Source organism: Hyperoodon ampullatus, assembly GCF_949752795.1.
Source record: "Hyperoodon ampullatus genome assembly, chromosome: 2".
NCBI classification, from domain to species: domain Eukaryota; kingdom Metazoa; phylum Chordata; class Mammalia; order Artiodactyla; family Ziphiidae; genus Hyperoodon; species Hyperoodon ampullatus.
Window position 1 is genome coordinate 156945318 of NC_136915.1, and position 17976 is coordinate 156963293.

The following is a 17976-nucleotide window of genomic DNA, read 5'->3' on the forward strand; positions in this document are numbered from 1 at the left end:
TGAGCATTCCTTCCCAAGACAAAATTCCTAAACATGTTTTGTTTAGCTAAATCAGTGCTTCTCAAGGGGAGGGGTGATGATTTCACTCTCCAGGGACAGTTGGCTGTGTCTGGAGACATTTTTGGTTGTCACAACTTGGGAGGATCGTGCTACAGGCATTTAGTGGGTAGAGGCCAGTGATGCTTGCTAAACAACCCCTGACAATGAAGAATTATCTGGCATTAAATATCAGTAGTTGCCAAGGTTGAGAAACCCTGGGCTAGACACACATTCTCCATAGGCAAATGGGAGATATAATTTCTCTAATTCAGGTAAACACTGTAACAATTCTGTTACTTTAAATCATATTTGGTAATACACAAGTCAGTCACTGTGCTTCTAGCACATGGAAAGTATACCATTGGTCAGGCATCTTGAAGCTTTGGAATATATTGCAAGCTTTACACAAGACAGCAGAAATAAATATGTGGGGCCCAGTCTGTGAAATGTATAATCCCATCTTTCAGTAAGACCTGTCAGAGAATATTATTTTTCTAATGTTAGGATGATATGCAATAAAATATCCTAAATCAACAAAATATTTTTAACAAGCATTACAGTAACTCATAGCTACTGTGTAAAAAAGCATTGCATTAATTAGCATATCTTTAATCATAGCTGGATGCTGCCGTGGAAAGAGCATTGAACTGAGAATTTGAAGGCTGGATGTTTATCTAGTTCTATCTCTGACGCTTATCAAGCATTTTCCCTAGCTGTTGCTGAACCTCTCTGATTTCTGTTTCTCCCAGTTCTAGGGCCTTGAAATTGAAAATCTAGAAGGATATTACCAGCTCTAACATACTTTGATTCTCATTCATTTCACTTTTTCCATGTAGAGAGTGTAATGGATAATATTCAGACGAAATAGAGCGTTTCATAGAGATTCATGAACTGTGGATAATGTAATAACACCATCTGGCTTTGTGTAAATCACACTTCACAGTAATTACTTAGTTTCTTGAAGAGAGCCCTGGTTCTTATTAATAGGTATAATCATTTCACTGGAATTTATGGGGACAATATAAAATTATTTTATCAATTGTTATTTCAGTGCAGAATGCTTAGCATAGTGTTTTTAATGACACTGTTATAGGATTAGTACATGAACCATAAACCTAGATCAACAAACTCTTACTAAGTAATTCAAGCTAAAACAACACTTTATGTACACTATACATATTATTATATTTTAACATCTACTTTCATGTTATCTTGGCTTTGGAGCTGCCACTTAGAAATGGGGATGCCAATACGTTGACTCTTTAGAACCACTTCCAAAGAACTTTCCAATGAAATCAGTCAGAACTGACAATATGTTTATTGATTTATTGATGAAATATATCAGAAGGAATGAAAAGGAATAAAAAACACAAGGCCTGTGTGACTAGTGCCATTTGGCCCAGGGCTTCAGAATGGACATTTCAAAGACTTTTTAAATTGTATGTTGTGCCCTTCTCAGTTTTAAAAATAGAATATTCTACAGTGGATCATTTGTGATATCCTTATAACTCAACTCAGAAAAAATGCAGACTAATGGTATCTGGAAAATTGTTGTAAAATGTTAAATGAGTGATAACAAGAGGCTAATAGGAATGAATTTTATGGGGCTTCCTAAGGCTTTTTTAAATGTAAGGGGTGAATGTTGCTTTTAATTGTTTGTACAAAATTGTGACCTCTTGGAAAGGGCAAAGAGAGTGTTTTCACAAAACTATGTTAACAGGAATCACACTGTTAACAGCAGTGTGATTCTAATTTTATTGGAAAGAATAAAGGCACAATAAAGATGGGAGAAATTAACCTCACTAGAGGTAAAGCACTGGAGGCTTATCAATATAGGTCTTCTTTACACAGTAGTGTGCTAAGATGATGTTCAAAAATGGTCCCATGTTTTGCTAAAATGATTCACTTGTTTGGCATTTTATTAGCTAGCATCTACTTTGTTGCACACAACAAAAATCTCAAATTAAATACATATGTTTTTATTTTCTTGCTAAAAATATTTGGATATTACCAGTACAGACTGGTGTGGCAGTTCCATAAATGTCAGGGACTGTTTTTAGCTTTCTGCCCCTTTATCTCTGGGTTGTGGCCCAGATTTACATAGTCCAAGGTGGCTGCTGGAACTCTAGCCATGGCTTTCTCATTCCAGACAGGAGGAAGGAGAAAAGATGAGGAGGCAGGCACATTCCCTCTCCTTAAGGATGCTTCTAGGAAGTCTCACTGCCACTTCAGGTTACATTTCATTGGCCAAAACTTAGTGGCTGTGACACACGAAACTGCAATGGAGGCTGGAAATGTAGTCTTTATTGTATGCAGGCACTTGCTAAACTAAAAATCAGGGGTTTTATTACTGAGAAAGAGGAGAGAATAGAGATGTGTTACAACTAAGAAGTCTCCACTACAGCATTCAATCATTTATTCGTTTGTTGTCATTCATGTGTTGATTAATTCTTATGTGATCATGTGCCAGGCATTTTGCTGGGGACTGGTGGGCCAAAGTTTGTGCTCCCAGTGCATTTGACTCTGTTACCTTCAGAAACAGAATTCCAATGTATGCCCCAGGAAATCTATTCTTTATCTAAGCCAATCTTGATTTATTCATTTGCCAGTAGCAAGACGCAGTTCTGGAGCCTTCCTTATGGTTATGATCCATTTCTTGGTATGCCCAGTGCTTTCAGTGCCTGTTACTGGGTCCCTCTTCCCTTGCTTTCCTTGAGATTGTGCCCATTATGTAGGCTGAGAGCACAGAACTAATTTTTTCTTCTGCTTGTTTTCTGTAACTCTGGAAATAAGCTGGGGCTCGTTTAACCGAGTGCAATATCATAGAATTGGAATGCACGGAGGGGAATAAAGTTTAGACAGGGGATCTGAATGATAAGGGGTTCACATGAGTTTCTTGGAATTGATCTTGAGGGAAGAGGTGAAAGTCCCATTGTTTAAGGCTTTTAAAATTTCCTCGGACAACACAGCACATTTATTCATTCAACAAACTGTAGTAGAACATCTACTAGGTCTGATGGCTCTGCTATGGGCTGAGCATACAAAGATAAGTAAGATGAAGCCTCCATCCTCTAGGAGCTCCGGGGCAGTGGTTCTACTTCCCAGGGAAAATTATTTGTCTGGGGAGGCTTATCTCACTTTATGTCTCTCACTCTGAGTGTGGGTACCAGACACGAAAACAGATCATTACATTATTTTGGGAGAACAAGGTAGGGAGCACCCAACTCTGTCTCTGGTGGCAGAGGGTGGTGCCAACAAAGGCACCCCAGAGGAGGTGGCTTTTGAACTGACTTTTGAAGGGCGAATGAGAGTTTTCTATGCAAAAGCATGATGGAAAGGAAGGAGGAAAAGGAAATACGAGTTGCAGAAGCAATATGCAGAGTCATGGGAAGAATGAGGACACCTCAGGAGAGTAGAGACGAGAATGGAGCAGAAACCAGCACAGAACAGGGTAAAATACCAACACGTAAAGAGGGAGATGGAGAGAAGGGGCAGAGGAGCCAATAAAGCTGAAAAGGGGAAACAATAAGGACATGAGGAGAGAGGTGCCCCTGAAGTCAAGAGAATGTTTTCAGAAGAAGGGGTAATTGACAGCAACCGATGTTTCCAGTCGGGTTGAAAGGGTGGGTAATGAAGAAGCCATAGGCCGGCAGTCAGGATGACATTAGTAACAGGCAATTTGGTTTTGGGACTGGTGGGGCAGGAACAAGACTAGGGTGAGAAGAGGGGTTGATGGCATCAAAGCAGCAAATGCTAGTGTAGCAGTGACAAGGAGGCGGGAGAGGGTGCAGGGCAGAGAGCAGACCTGGTGGGATGGGGGCCTGGGGGAGAGCAGGGTGAGTGCCTGACAGGTAGACGCATCAACTGCCGCGGACCAGTAGGGAGGAGTGAGCTCTGTTTGTGGCTCATTCCTGGTGAGGAAGTTGAGATAGATTATGTCTGATGGCCTTGGTTGTCCCTGTGGGTAGGAGGTGAGGCCACCTGCTAGAGTGAGACAGGTGAAGCTGAACTCTTCTTTTCCCCCACCCTGTGAAGACATCTCATACCACCTTTCCATCGCATTGGCTGCCCCCCAGCCGGAAATAAACCTTCACAGCCTGAAATAAATATTTTAAATGAGAGATACACGTTTTAAAACACCTTTGTGTTTTCCATGTTTCTTCAGCGTCCAGTGAGAAGGAGAACACGCAGCCCTTTGTGGTCCTGCCCAAGGAATTCCCGGTGTACCTGTGGCAGCCATTCCTCAGACATGGCTACTTCTGCTTCCAGGATGCCGCTGACCAGAAGAAGTTCAGTGCTCTCCTGAGTGACTGCATCAGACATCTAAATCATGGTATGGCACGGCTGCCCTCTGGTCCCCAGTTAGGCTGCCTTTTCTCAGTTGGTCTGGTCAGTCATCTGTTAGAATGATTCCTAGAAAGAGCCACGGATGGTGCTGCCTCTGGAAGGAGAGGGAAATCGAATGAAGTGAGGGTGTTGTACACAAAGAGCGTGGCCAGCTTGCTGGTTGTTCAGTCAGGGCAGGGAAGCCTCAGCGCAACAGGACGTGGAGTAGGTTTCTGATGGCACATGTAGACAGAGCACCATATTCATGCATATAATTTTGAGTATAATTCCTCCTCTTCCTTTTTCCTGATTTTTAAAAATCTCAGTGACAGCAAGAATGTACCAGTTGTCCCTGGCAAAATCCTAGTCCTTATGACATTTCTTACTTATTTTCACCTTTATTTCTGAAGAAGTTACTCAAAACTTTAGGGTACATAAGAATCGCCTGGAAAACTTGCTAAACAGATTTTTTTTTTTTGGATCCACCTTCAGATATACTGATACTGGGGCCCTGATTTTGGTTTTCTAACAAACTGCCAAGGGATGCTGATGCTGTTAGTCCATGGACCACACTTGGAGTTGCATTGCTTCAGTCTATGTTGCCTCTACGTACTGATTTAATTACTATTGGGTCCATAATAAAAAAGAGTTCTCTTTCCAGTATGTGATGTTTTTGATAAATTGATGTGAATGCTGGTTTTTCTGGACTCCGCAAAACCTTCAGGTACAGATAATTGAACTCTTTGTTATTTGGCAGTTGGAAAGGTAACCAGTCAAATGTTACTGAGGACTTACTCTGTGCCAACCTATAAAGGTATTAGGAACAGAGTAATGAATCATGCAGAGTTCCCCTCTTTGGGGTCTACATTCAAACAGGAAAGAGGGGCAAACACACGTACAAATTCACAAGAAAACTTGATAGTTATCAAAGTTATGTGTTACAGAGTAACTAGAGGTTACTACGTAGGGAAGCAGGGAGAAGGCTTGTCAGGGGAGGCCTTTCTGGGCAGGTGACATTTGAGTTGAGTCACCTCATCCATCTGTGCCTTTACTGTATTTCCTAATACTTTCACTGTACATTTACTTTAAAGTTCTGAGGTTTCCCTGAGTGTCAGTGCCACTGAGCAAAAGTCACTAGTGATGCATCTCAGTCTGTTCTTGATTTTAGCTTGTGTAACGATAGAAGGCTAATGGAAAAAGATAATGTCACTCTGTTTTGCTCTAGCAACCCTGACCAACGTTCATCATAATATTGGCTCATAACTCATTAGGGACTTTATAAAAATGATAACCTTATTAATATCTTACCTTGTGGTTTTGATGTTTTAGAGACAAAGAATTCCCCAGCACTGCCTGCACCATCTAACTCGTACACTTACACCTCTGTGTGCAGGGCCTTGGTCTAGTATGAACATGCACTTGGCACTAAACACAAGAACCATGAAGTTTCACTAAGCAGAGAATGTTTTCCACCCAGCCAGATGGGACTGGCTTCATTCCCCCTTCTGTGTACATAATAGGAGTTTCTCTGGGGAGTTTTTGGAAGTTATGTAGCCTGTATTTAGAGTCCATTTATGGAAGATTTCAGTCGATTCACAGCCCCACTCTGCTCTCCAGTATGTTATCAAAGGCACTGAGATAATGGGGTCTAGTCACATTGCCCTGGTTCTGTGTCACATTCCTCTGTCCAGAAACCTCACTTTATGCAGACTTAACGTGATTTGGCATAGCTTCCAGTGGCTCCAGTCAGAACCAGAGACCATCAAAACATTGTAGGGAACTGTCTTTGACTGTCATGGGCCAATGAGCTCATGGGTCTCTCCTTTCTCGCCTCTGTTTTTGACGGCACAATGTACCACCCATCTTTACTGTGTCACATTTTTTTTTTTTTTGGTTTCAATCTCTGCCTGTTACTCATTGTGGGATCTTGACTAAACCAGTAAGAGATTTCACAAACTTCCAGTTAACCATTATTGTTTCCATAATAACCAGAAGAGTTTAGAAATACGTGTAAAACTAGTGCTGTGATAAGGGCCAGAAACCCTGAGGGGGCTTTGGAGAGGCTGCTGACTTCTACCCCCAGGCGACCAGAGCCAGGGCTGTATGCCTTTGTCATTGCCCCATTGGCTCTCAGGCCAGCATGCGCCGCCGTTGACAACTAGGTCCAAGATATTCTAGCAGCTGATGCTGGGCCGCTATTGATCTGTCCATTCACAAGTCCTCAGGATCTTTTTTTCCCACTTTTATTAAGATATCATTGACATATAACGTTGTATTAGTTTAAGGTGTACAACATAATGATTTAATGTATGATCATTGCAAAGTGATCTGCACAATAAGTTTAGTTAACACCTATCACCTCATGTAGTTAACAAGAGTTTTTTCTTGCGATGAGATCTTTTTTTTTTTGCGGTACGCGGGCCTCTCACTGTTGTGGCCTCTCCCGTTGCGGAGCGCAGGCTCCGGACGCGCAGGCTCAGCGGCCATGGCTCACGGGCCCAGCCGCTCCGCGGCACGTGGGATCCTTCCGGACCAGGGCACGAACCCGTGTCCCCTGCATCGGCAGGCGGACTCTCAACCACTGCGCCACCAGAGAAGCCTGCTATGAGATCTTTTAAGCTCTACTCTCTTAGCAACTTTTCATATACAGTACAGTATTGTAAACGATAGTCACCATGCTGTACATTACAACCTGTGACTTAATTTATCCTATAACTGGAAGTTTGACCCCTTTAACCCATCCTCCCCCCACCTCCTCTGGCAACGACCAATCTGTTCTCTGTTTCTGTGAGTCCATTTTTTTACGATTCCACATATAAGTGAGATCATACAGTATTTGTTTTTCTCTGTCTGACTTATTTTACTTGGCATAATGCCCTTAAGGGATCTTTCAGGGAAGATCATCTCGTTGCCTTCATGGTAAGTTCTGCCAACGATTTCTGTTACTTGGGGTTCCCAGGTGCTCAAATCCCACCACACAGCCCAGGCCACTTGCCCCGGGAGTTCTGGGTTCAAACGGTCTAGATACCCATGTCCATTCATTCTGAATCTGGAACCACTTCTCCTGTTCTTATGGAATGGGTTTTTTCCTACTTAACCCTGACAAAGGGCTTAATTACACCCTGCTCTCGGACAATAAGGCTATATCCTGAGGTAGGTAAGGGCAAGTAGAGGGCTTTCTGCTCCTCCTTCCTTCAAGTGACAGATCTTCCTCTGGGTGCCTCAAAGATGATTTACACTCATAAGGGGCATAGAGGGGTGTGTGTGTGTGTGTGTTGTTTTTGGCACCTCTTCACTGAGCAGGCATAAGAAAACTCCACAAGATTAATCTTCTGCAACACACTGGACTAAATACCAAGCCCATTGTTTGAGGGAGAGGGGAAATTTCCCCTTCCCCACCTTGGTTCTTTTGGCTGGCAATTAAAATGACACAAGGCAGGTTAACAGGAGAAAAATCAAATTTATTACATGTAGATGGGGAATTCACTTAAGTATGAAGAATTTCAAAGACATCAAGGCAAGGTGAGGCTTATATATATTCTGGACTAAGGAGAAAGAGCTGGGGGTCTGAGGCTTCTTTTTCCTTGAGGGAAAGTAAGATAATTCACAGGAAGATAGGAAGAGTTAATGTTTGCTGGGCCATCCAAAGACAGTGGGACACAGAGAGGACTCTGATCAAACAGCTTTGCTTAGGCTCCTCACTGTCTACCACTACTAATTTCAATACTTTGTTACAGTTATCTATGGTGATAGCTTCTTCCTGGGACAGTCCTCCTACCTTAAATTCTTTTAGGCAGTAAAGGGGAAGTTCAGAGGCTCTTCCTGAGTCTTTTGGGCTTTGATTGTTTTCAGCTCAAAATAATCCTCATGCTAGAGTAGCACAACTTGGGGCATCCTGCCCTCAACCCCATCAAGTGACATGTACCTAGAGCAGCTGCTGCCCTCTGTCCTTTTGGAATCTTACTGCAGCCCCTTGTCCCTGATGGGAGAAGTCCAGGGTTCTAAATGTCCACTTCTACAAAAAATGGAACTTATATAAAGCCAAAATGTTCTAAGACAGTCCTGTTGTCCAAAATTCAGTCCTATTAAGAATTGTAGTTTGCAAAATATGGTTCTTGTAGTTACAGGGATATAGCTAAAACTATTAACACATATAGAAGACTGTATACATGCAATGTGGAATAATGATCATTATCAATGTGAATCTGTCCTTCCAGCTCAGGATAATCATTCCTTGGTATAAGAATTTTCAGGAAGGGGAAAAAGTGTTCCTGGCAGGAGAAATAGGATATGTTGGGGCCAGGAAGAGAGTCAGAGCATGGACTATTAGAGGAACTGAACGAATTTCATGTGGCTGGTGCTTAGAGAGGAGAGAGATGCCAAGCAAGCATGGAGAGATGGGCAGGAGCCAGACTATAAAGGGCTTTGTGGGGCATATTAGGGGGTTTGCACTTTATTCTAGCATCAGTAGGAAACCATTAAAGGGTTTTAAGCAGATAAGCAACTCAAACATATTTTCATTTTAGAAAGGTCACACGTACTGGCTGCTGTGTGGGCAGTGGATGGGAGGGTAGCCGCTGGGATGCCAGGAGGCCACTTAGGAAGCTTTGGCAGGCTACAGATGGTGGTAGCTTGCACCAAAGAGGTGACAATGGAAATGGCAAGAGGTAGCTGAATAAGAGAGATATCCAGGAAGTAGAATCAATAGAACTTAAGGATAGATCACGTGCGGAGTGAGGCAGTGGGAGAACCCAAGGAAGAGCCCCAGTTTTCTGCCATTCTTTGAGATGGGAACCTTGTGTGAAGAGGAGCAGCCTCCAGGGAAAGGAAACGACGTGTTCAGTGTTGCAGATGTTGAGCTGGAGAAGTCTAGGGACATCCAGGTGAGGGAGTCTCATAGACAGATGCCTGGACAAGGCTGGAGAACAGGAGCACAATCTAGAGTAGAGACAGATGGGAAGTCAAGAACCTGTCTGTGGTCATGGAATTGGCTGAGGGCCTGGCATCTGGTACAGGCTCTGTAAACATGTCCACCCTCCATCCTCATGTATAGTTGCAAATATGCCCATGTGGGAGAAGCATGGGGCATGTGTGTTGAAGTAGGTTAAAGATGTTTGTATCCAAAATCTGTAAGCATTAATGTAAAACAGGTTGGTGACTTTGTGTTAAATACTAACTTCACTCATGACGTGGGCCTATGATTTTACTGTTGAGTATTTAAACAACATGTTCCTTAGGAATACAAAGTCTGTGTGAAATTCAGTAAATCAGGGTCTCTGACTCACCCTCTTCATAGAGATAATACTCAAATGCCAGTGTCTCTTCTGTATTTTATTTCAAGTTCATTGCTACCAATCTGTTTTGGGACTCATAAGAAACATTCCCAGAGGCTTTTAGTTGATCTTACTTTTCCCAATGACTGCCACCTCCTTCCATGTGTAACAGTCAGATAAATCATATTTAAACATAATTTTTGATTAAAATCCTTCAGTGGCACTGCCATTTTCAAAAAGATGAAAATTCCAAAGAGACTGGCTATTGTGTGCCTGATTTCCCACTATTCTCAAGTACAAGCCTCCTCTCCCCCAACCTTGCTACCCTACCCCACCCACCTGCTTTTAATGAAAGTTTTACCTAGACATTTTTTGGCCTTCTCATACACCTGAAACACCCACTCCTCACCTATTCGAATTCTCTCTTATTTCCTTAAGAACAAGCTTCAGTCTGACCCCTGCCATGAAGGCCACAGGGATAACTTCACTAGCGCCTACTATCTGTTCCACTGATTGGATGCTCACCACAGTCTGCCTTACATTATTCATTTTCATGCCTAGTTGTCCTATTTCTCCAACTCTATGGCAAATTCCTGAAGGGGAATCTTGTACCATCTTTTGTGTCCCTCTGTAGCGCTCAGACAAATATCTTGTGTTTCATAAAATGGTTCGAAGACACTAATGAATTAATAACTTAGTACTAAAGTAAAGCTGATTTCAGAATTGAAGTGTGATTTTAGAGATGACAGTTATAAATGTGGTTTGGCCTAATTCATAAACACACTGGCATGAGTAAGTGAGAGAATTGTCAATACAAAGCATAAAGGATTTGAGGAATAAAGGAGTCATATGTCAGGCAGCCATCACCAGAAGAAGGTGATCCTGGAATGAAGGTGGAATGGTGGCAAAGTTTTGTTCAGCAGTACTCTGCTAGCTTGAAGGACAGTCAGGACTGCCACTAAACAAACGCCAGTGGTTCCCATCATCATGAACACTAAGAAATAGGGCACAGTAGAACATCTGGGAAGCATAAGGGCACGTGCATTGGAAAAGATACTATTAAAAAAAACACATCTTTCTTGATGAAGGGAACACAATCATGTAAAGACACTTTGCAAACTTCTGCTTTAACTTGGACTAGTTCAATCACCTGTGACATTTATGTTATTCAAGGGTGCATGTGATGGAGTGAGTTAGGCTGAATGTGGAGCTATAATAGATGGTTAAACTTTGGAATTGGTTGCTGTCAGGGTTGTATGCCTTGAGCTCTTATCCCAGAAATCCCATGTCAAATCAAATGCCTTTATTAGATTGGATTTTGACACTTACACGTTTTAGGTGTTCAATTAATGCTGCTGAATTTAATAGAATTTTATTTATTTATTTTTAAATAAATTTATTTTATTTTTGGCTGTGTTGGGTCTTCGTTGCTGCACACAGGCTTTTCTCTGGTTGTGGTGAGCGGGGCTACTCTTCGTTGTGCTGCGCAGGCTTCTCATTTTGGTGGCTTCTCTTGTGGCGGAGCACGGACTCTAGGTGTGTGGGCTTCAGTAGTTGTGGCACATGGGCTCTAGAGCTCAGGCTCAGTAGTTGTGGCACACAGGCCTAGTTGCTGTGCAGAATGTGGGATCTTCCCGGACCAGGGCTCGAACCCGTGTCCCCAGAACTGGCAGGCAGATTCTTAACTACCGCGCCACCAGGGAAGCCCCTAAATTGAATTTTAAAACAGAAAAGTGTCAGACTTCCTTGGTGGTACAGTGGTTAAGAATCTACATGCCAATGCAGGGGACAAGAGTTCGAGCCCTGGTCTGAGAAGATACCACATGCCGCGGAGCAGCTAAGCCCATGTGCCACCACTGCTGAAGCCTGCGTGCCACAACTACTGAGCCTGCGTGCCACAACTACTGAAGCCTGCGTGCCACAACTACTGAAGCCTGCGTGCCTAGAGCCCGTGCTCCACAACAAGAGAAACCACCACAATGAGAAGCCCATGCACCACAACGAAGAGTAGCCCCCACTTGCCAGAACTAGAGAAAGCCCCCGCTCAGCAGCAAAGACCCAATGCAGCCAAAAAATAAATAAATAAATGAAGTAAAAAAAACCCCAAAAAACAGAAAAGGGTCGTATGATTCAAATTAGCTAGAGCAAATCCTTTTTGGTATGTTTATTTGAACACCCATTACCATTTATGAAACAAGTTTATTACTTGAGGGATTAAGTGTCTGACGTGGGCATCAATAAATTTTAACTGAAAATATTCAATGAATTTTCTTTTGTAATATATGAAAACATATTTCTGAATTTATGGCACATACTTATATTTATATACACACACATATCTATGAATTACAAAATGCTAACAGTACTTGGGCTCTTTTGGACACTTTACTGCAAATGAATAATGTTTGACTGGACATAGATAAACAAATACAATTTTTGTAAACATCTATCTGAATGCTTTTACTTATAAAAGGTATTTCATAGTGTATGTTTGTTTCAATGCATTAAAACCTCTATGCATTGTAAACAAAAATGTTTGCTAATTACTGTTTAATAAATAACTAGATACCAATTTCTAGTTTTCATAAACTGTCCCAAACAAACATTTAAAAGGATTCTCTCTGCTTGGAGATTAGTCTCTCTTTGAGTGTAGTGTGTACTCTTTGCCTCACACAGTTAATACTCGACACATTATAAATATGTGACGTATATGAATATGCCATTTTTTCTTAGGAAGTTATCATTTTCCGCTTTCTGACCCTTTTTTTACTGTTCATAAAACTCTAAATTTGGAAGAGATCTTAGTGATTGCCTACTCTATCTCCTCAGAGTTTATTTGTGATAAGGCTCAGATAGTAACTTACTTGCCCAAGGTCCCAGCTAGTCAGTGGTAGAGGACCAGTTGTCCTGACACCTAGTCCTTGACTTCTGTTTCAGTTATACATTACCATGTTGTCTTTTCAACATTACTTTTTAAAAGAATTTTTCATCTTTTGGTCAATTAAAGCACATTAGTATTAAATCAAGTTACTCTTGTGATACGTTTGCTTGATCTAAAGGGAAGCAAACCTGTACCATTCATTGGAGGTCATCTGAGACCTTGGATATGTCTGTTATTTTCATAAGTAGCAACAACTGATAACTTGGTATTTTGTCCACTGGCTAAACATGACTATATTTTTTAGTTTAGATATGCTCAGGAAATAAAATATTTGGTAATGTAGCTGTTTACTGGTTAAGTTTTGTGTAGCATAAAATGCAAACCATCATATAGGGCCTGAACCAAGATGGCAGAGTAGAAGGACTTGCTCTCACTCCCTCTTGTGAGAGCACCAGAATCACAGCTAGCTGCTGGACAATCATCAACAGGAAGACACTGGAACTCACCAAAAAACATACCCCACATTCAAAGACAAAGGAGAAGCCACAATGAAACAGGAGGAAGGGCACAATCACAGTAAAATCAAATCCCATACCTGCTGAGTGGGTGACTCACAGACTGGAGAACACTTATAACACAGAAGTCCACCCACTGGAGTGAAGGTTATGAGCCCCACGTCAGGCTTCCCAACCTGGGGGTCCGGCAACGGGAGGAGGAATTCCTAGAGAATCAGACTTTGAAGGCTAGTGGGACTTGACTGCAGGACTTCAACAGGACTGGGGGGAAAAGAGACTCCACTCTTGGAGGGCACACACAAAGTAGTGTCTGCATCAGGACCCAGGGGAAGGAGCAGTGACCCCAGGGGAGAATGAACCAGACCTACCTGCTAGTGTTGGAGGGTCTCCTGCAGAGGCGGGGGTGGCTGTGGCTCACCGTGGGAACAAGGACACTGGCAGCAGGAGTTCTGGGAAGTACTCCTTGGCGTGAGCCCTCCCAGAGTCTGCCATTAGCTCCAGCAAAGAGCCCAGGTAGTCTCCAGTGTTGGGTTGCCTCAGGCCAAACAACCAACAGGGAGGGAACCCAGCCCCACCCATCAGCAGTCAAGAGGATTAAAGTTTTACTGAGCTATGCCCACCAGAGCAACAGTCAGCTCTACCCACCACCAGTCCCTCCCATCAGGAAACTTGCACAAGCCTCTTAGATAGCCTCATCCACCAGAGGACAGACAGCAGAAGCAAGAAGAACTACAATCCTGCAGCCTGTGGAACAAAAACCACATTCACAGAAAGACAGACAAGATGAAAAGGCAGAGGGCTACGTACCAGAGAAAGAAACAAGATAAAACCCCAGAAAAACAACTAAATGAAGTGGAGATAGGCAACCTTCCAGCAAAAGAATTCAGAGTAATGATAGTGAAGATGATCCAAGACCTCAGAAAAAGAATGGAGGCAAAGATCAAGAAGATGCAAGAAATGTTTAACAAAGACCTAGAAGAATTAAAGAACAAACAAACACAGATGAACAATACAATAAGTGAAATGAAACTACACTAAAAGGAATCAATAGCAGAATAACTGAGGCAGAAGAACGGATAAGTGACCCGGAAGACAGAATGGTGGAATTCACTGCTGCTAGAACAGAAGGAAGAAAACAGGATGAAAAGAAATGAAGACAGCCTAAGGGACCTCTGGGATAATATTAAACACAACAACATTCGCATTATAGGGGTCCCAGAAGGAGAAGAGAGAGAGAAAGGACCCGAGAAAATATTTGAAGACATTATGGTTGAAAACTTCCCTAACATGGGAAAGGAAATAGCCACCCAAGTCCAGGAAGCGCAGAGAGTCCCATACAGGATAAACCCAAGGAGAAACACACCGAGACACATAATAATCAAATTGGCAAAAATTAAAGACAAAGAAAAATTATTGAAAGCAGCGAGGGGAAAATGACAAATAACATACAAGGGAACTCACAGGTTAACAGCTGATTTTTCAGCAGAAACTCTACAAGCCAGAAGGGAGTGGCATGATATACTTAAAGTGATGAAAGGGAAGCACCTACAACCAAGATTACTGTACCTGGCAAATATCTCATTCAGATTCGATGGAGAAATCAAAAGCTTTACAGACAAGCAAAAGCTAAGAGAATTCAGCACCACCAAATCAGCTCTACAACAAGTTCTAAAAGAACTTCTCTAAATGGGAAACACAAGAGAAGAAAAGGACCTACAAACACAAACCCAAAACAATTAAGAAAATGGTCTTAGGAATACATATTGATAATTACCTTAAACGTGAATGGATTAAATGCTCCAGCCAAAAGACACAGGCTTGCTGAATGGATACAAAAACAAGACCCATATATATGCTGTCTACAAGAGACCCACTTCAGACCTAGGGACACATACAGACTGAAAGTGAGGGGATGGAAAAAGATATTCCATGCAAATGGAAATCAAAAGAAAGCTGGAGTAGCAATACTCATATCAGATAAAATAGATTTTAAAATACAGAATGTTACAAGAGACAAGGAAGGACACTACATAATGATCAACGGATCAATCCAGGAAAAAGATATAACAATTATAAATATATATGCACCCAACATAGGAGCACCTCAATACATAAGGCAACTGGTAATAGCTATAAAGGAGGAGATCGACAGTAACATAGTAATAGTGGGGGACTTTAACACCTCACTTACACCAATGGACAGATCAACCAAAATGAAAATAAATAAGGAAACAGAAGCTTTAAATGACACAATAGACCAGATAGATTTAATTGATATTTATAGAACATTCATCCAAAAACAGCAGATTCCACTTTCTTCTGAAGTGCGCATGGAACATTCTCCAGGATAGATCACATCCTGGGTCACAAATCAAGCCTCAGTAAATTTAAGAAAATTGACATCATATCCAGCATCTTTTCTCACCACAACGCTATGAGATAAGAAATCAATTACAGGGACAAAAACGTAAAAAACACAGACACATGGAGGCTAAACAATACATTACTAAATAACCAAGAGATCACTGAAGAAATCAAAGAGGAAATAAAAAAATACCTAGAGACAAATGACAATGAGAACATGATGATCCAAAACCTGTGGGATGCAGCAAAAGCAGTCCTAAGAGGGAAGTTTATAGCTATACAAGCCTACCTCGAGAAACAAGAAAAGTCTCAAATAATCTAACCTTAAACCTAAAGGAACTAGAGAAAGACGAACAAGCAAAACCCAAAGTTAGCAGAAGGAAAGAAATCATAAAGATCAGAGCAGAAATAAATGAAATAGAAACAAAGAAAACAATAGCAAAGATCAATAAAACTAAAAGCTGATTCTTTGAGAAGGGAAACAAAATTGATAAACCATTAGCCAGACTCATGAAGAAAAAGAGAGAGAGAACTCAAATGAATAAAATTAGAAAGGAAAAAAGAGAAGTTACAACAGACACTGCAGAAATACAAAGCATCCTAAGAGATTACTACAAGCAACTCTAGGCCAATAAGATGGACAACCTGGAAGAAATGGACAAATTTTTATAAAAGTATAACCTTCCAAGACCGAACCAGGAAGAAAGAAAATATGAACAGACCAATCACAAGTAATGAAATTGAAACTGTGATTAAAAATGTTCCAACAAACAAAAGTCCAGGACCAGATGGCTTCACAGGTGAATTCTATCAAACATTTAGAGAAGAGATAACACCCATCCTTCTCAAACTCTTCCAAAGAATTGCACAGGAAAGAACACTCCAAAACTCATTCTATGAGGCCACCATCACCCTGATACCAAAACCAGACAAAGATACTACAAAAAAAGAAAATTACAGACCAATATCACTGATGAATATAGATGCAAAAATCCTCCACAAAATACTAGCAACAAAATCCAACAACACATTAAAAGGATCATACACCATGATCAAGTGGGATTTATCCCAGGGATGCAAGGATTCTTCAATATATGCAAATCAATCAATGTGATACACCATATTAACAAATTGAAGAAGAAAAATCATATGATCATATCAATAGATGCAGAAAAAGCTTTTGACAAAATTCAACACCCATTTATGATAAAAACTCTCCAGAAAGTGGGCATAGAGGGAACCTACCTCAACATAATAAAGGCCATATATGACAAACCCACAGCAAACATCATTCTCAATGGTGAAAAACTGAAAGCATTTCCTCTAAGATCAGGAACAAGACAAGGATGTCCACTCTCACCATTATTATTCAGCATAGTTTTTGAAGTCCTAGCCATGGCAATCAGAGAAGAAAAAGAAATAAAAGGAATACAAATTGGAAAAGAAGAAGTAAAACTGTCACTGTTTGCAGATGACATGATACTGTACATAGAGAATCCTAAAGATGCCACCAGAAAACTACTAGAGCTAATCAATGAATTTGGTAAAGTTGCAGGATACAAAATTAATGCACAGAAATGTCTTGCATTCCTATACACTAATGATGAAAAGTGTGAAAGAGAAATTAAGAAAACACTCCCATTTACCACTGCAACAAAAAGAATAAAATACCTAGGCATAAATCTACCTAGGGAGACAAAAACCTGTATGCAGAAAACTATAGACACTGATGAAAGAAATTAAAGATGATACCAACAAATGGAGAGATATACCATGTTCTTGGATTGGAAGAATCAACATTGTGAAAATGACTACTACCCAAAGCAATCTACAGATTCAATGCAATCCCTATCAAATTAACAGTGGCATTTTTACAGAACTAGAATGAAAAATCTTAAAATTTTTATGGAGACACAGAAGACCCCGAATAGCCAAAGCAGTCTTGAGGGAAAAAGACGTAGCTGGAGGAATCAGACTCCCTGACTTCAGACTATACTACATAGCTACAGTAATCAGGACAATATGGTATGGGCACAAAAACAGAAATACAGATCAATGGAACAGGATAGTTATCCCAGAGATAAACCCACGCACCTATGGTCAACTAATCTATGACAAAGGAGGCAAGGATATACAATGGAGAAAAGACAGTCTCTTCAATAAGTGATGCTGGGAACTCTGGACAGCTACATGTAAAAGAATGAAATTAGAAGACTCCCTAACACCATACACAAAAATAAACTCAAAATGGATTAGAGACCTAAATGTGAGACCGAACACTTTAAAACTCTTAGAGGAAAACGTAGGAAGAACACTGTGACATAAATCACAGCAAGATATTTTTTGATCCACCTCCTAGAGTAATGGAAATAAAAACAAAAGTAAACAAATGGGACCTAATGACACTTAAAGCTTTTGCACAGCAAAGGAAACCATAAACAAGATGAAAAGACAACCCTCAGAATGGGAGAAAATATTTGCAAATGAATCAACAGACAAAGGATTAATCTCCAAAATATATAGACAGCTCATGCAGCTCAATATTAAAAAAACAAACAACCCAGTCCAAAAATGGGCA

General features: G+C 41.0%; 1 protein-coding gene across 1 annotated transcript in view; it reads left to right on the top strand.

Moving 5' to 3' along the window:
* The window catches only part of NIBAN1 (niban apoptosis regulator 1), a 159231-nt gene that overhangs the window by 76046 nt on the left and 65209 nt on the right, over positions 1 to 17976 (top strand). The window contains exon 5 of the mRNA XM_079726916.1: positions 4205 to 4372. Coding sequence (XP_079583042.1) covers positions 4205 to 4372 — 168 coding nt within the window. The remainder of the gene's footprint in view (positions 1 to 4204; positions 4373 to 17976) is intronic.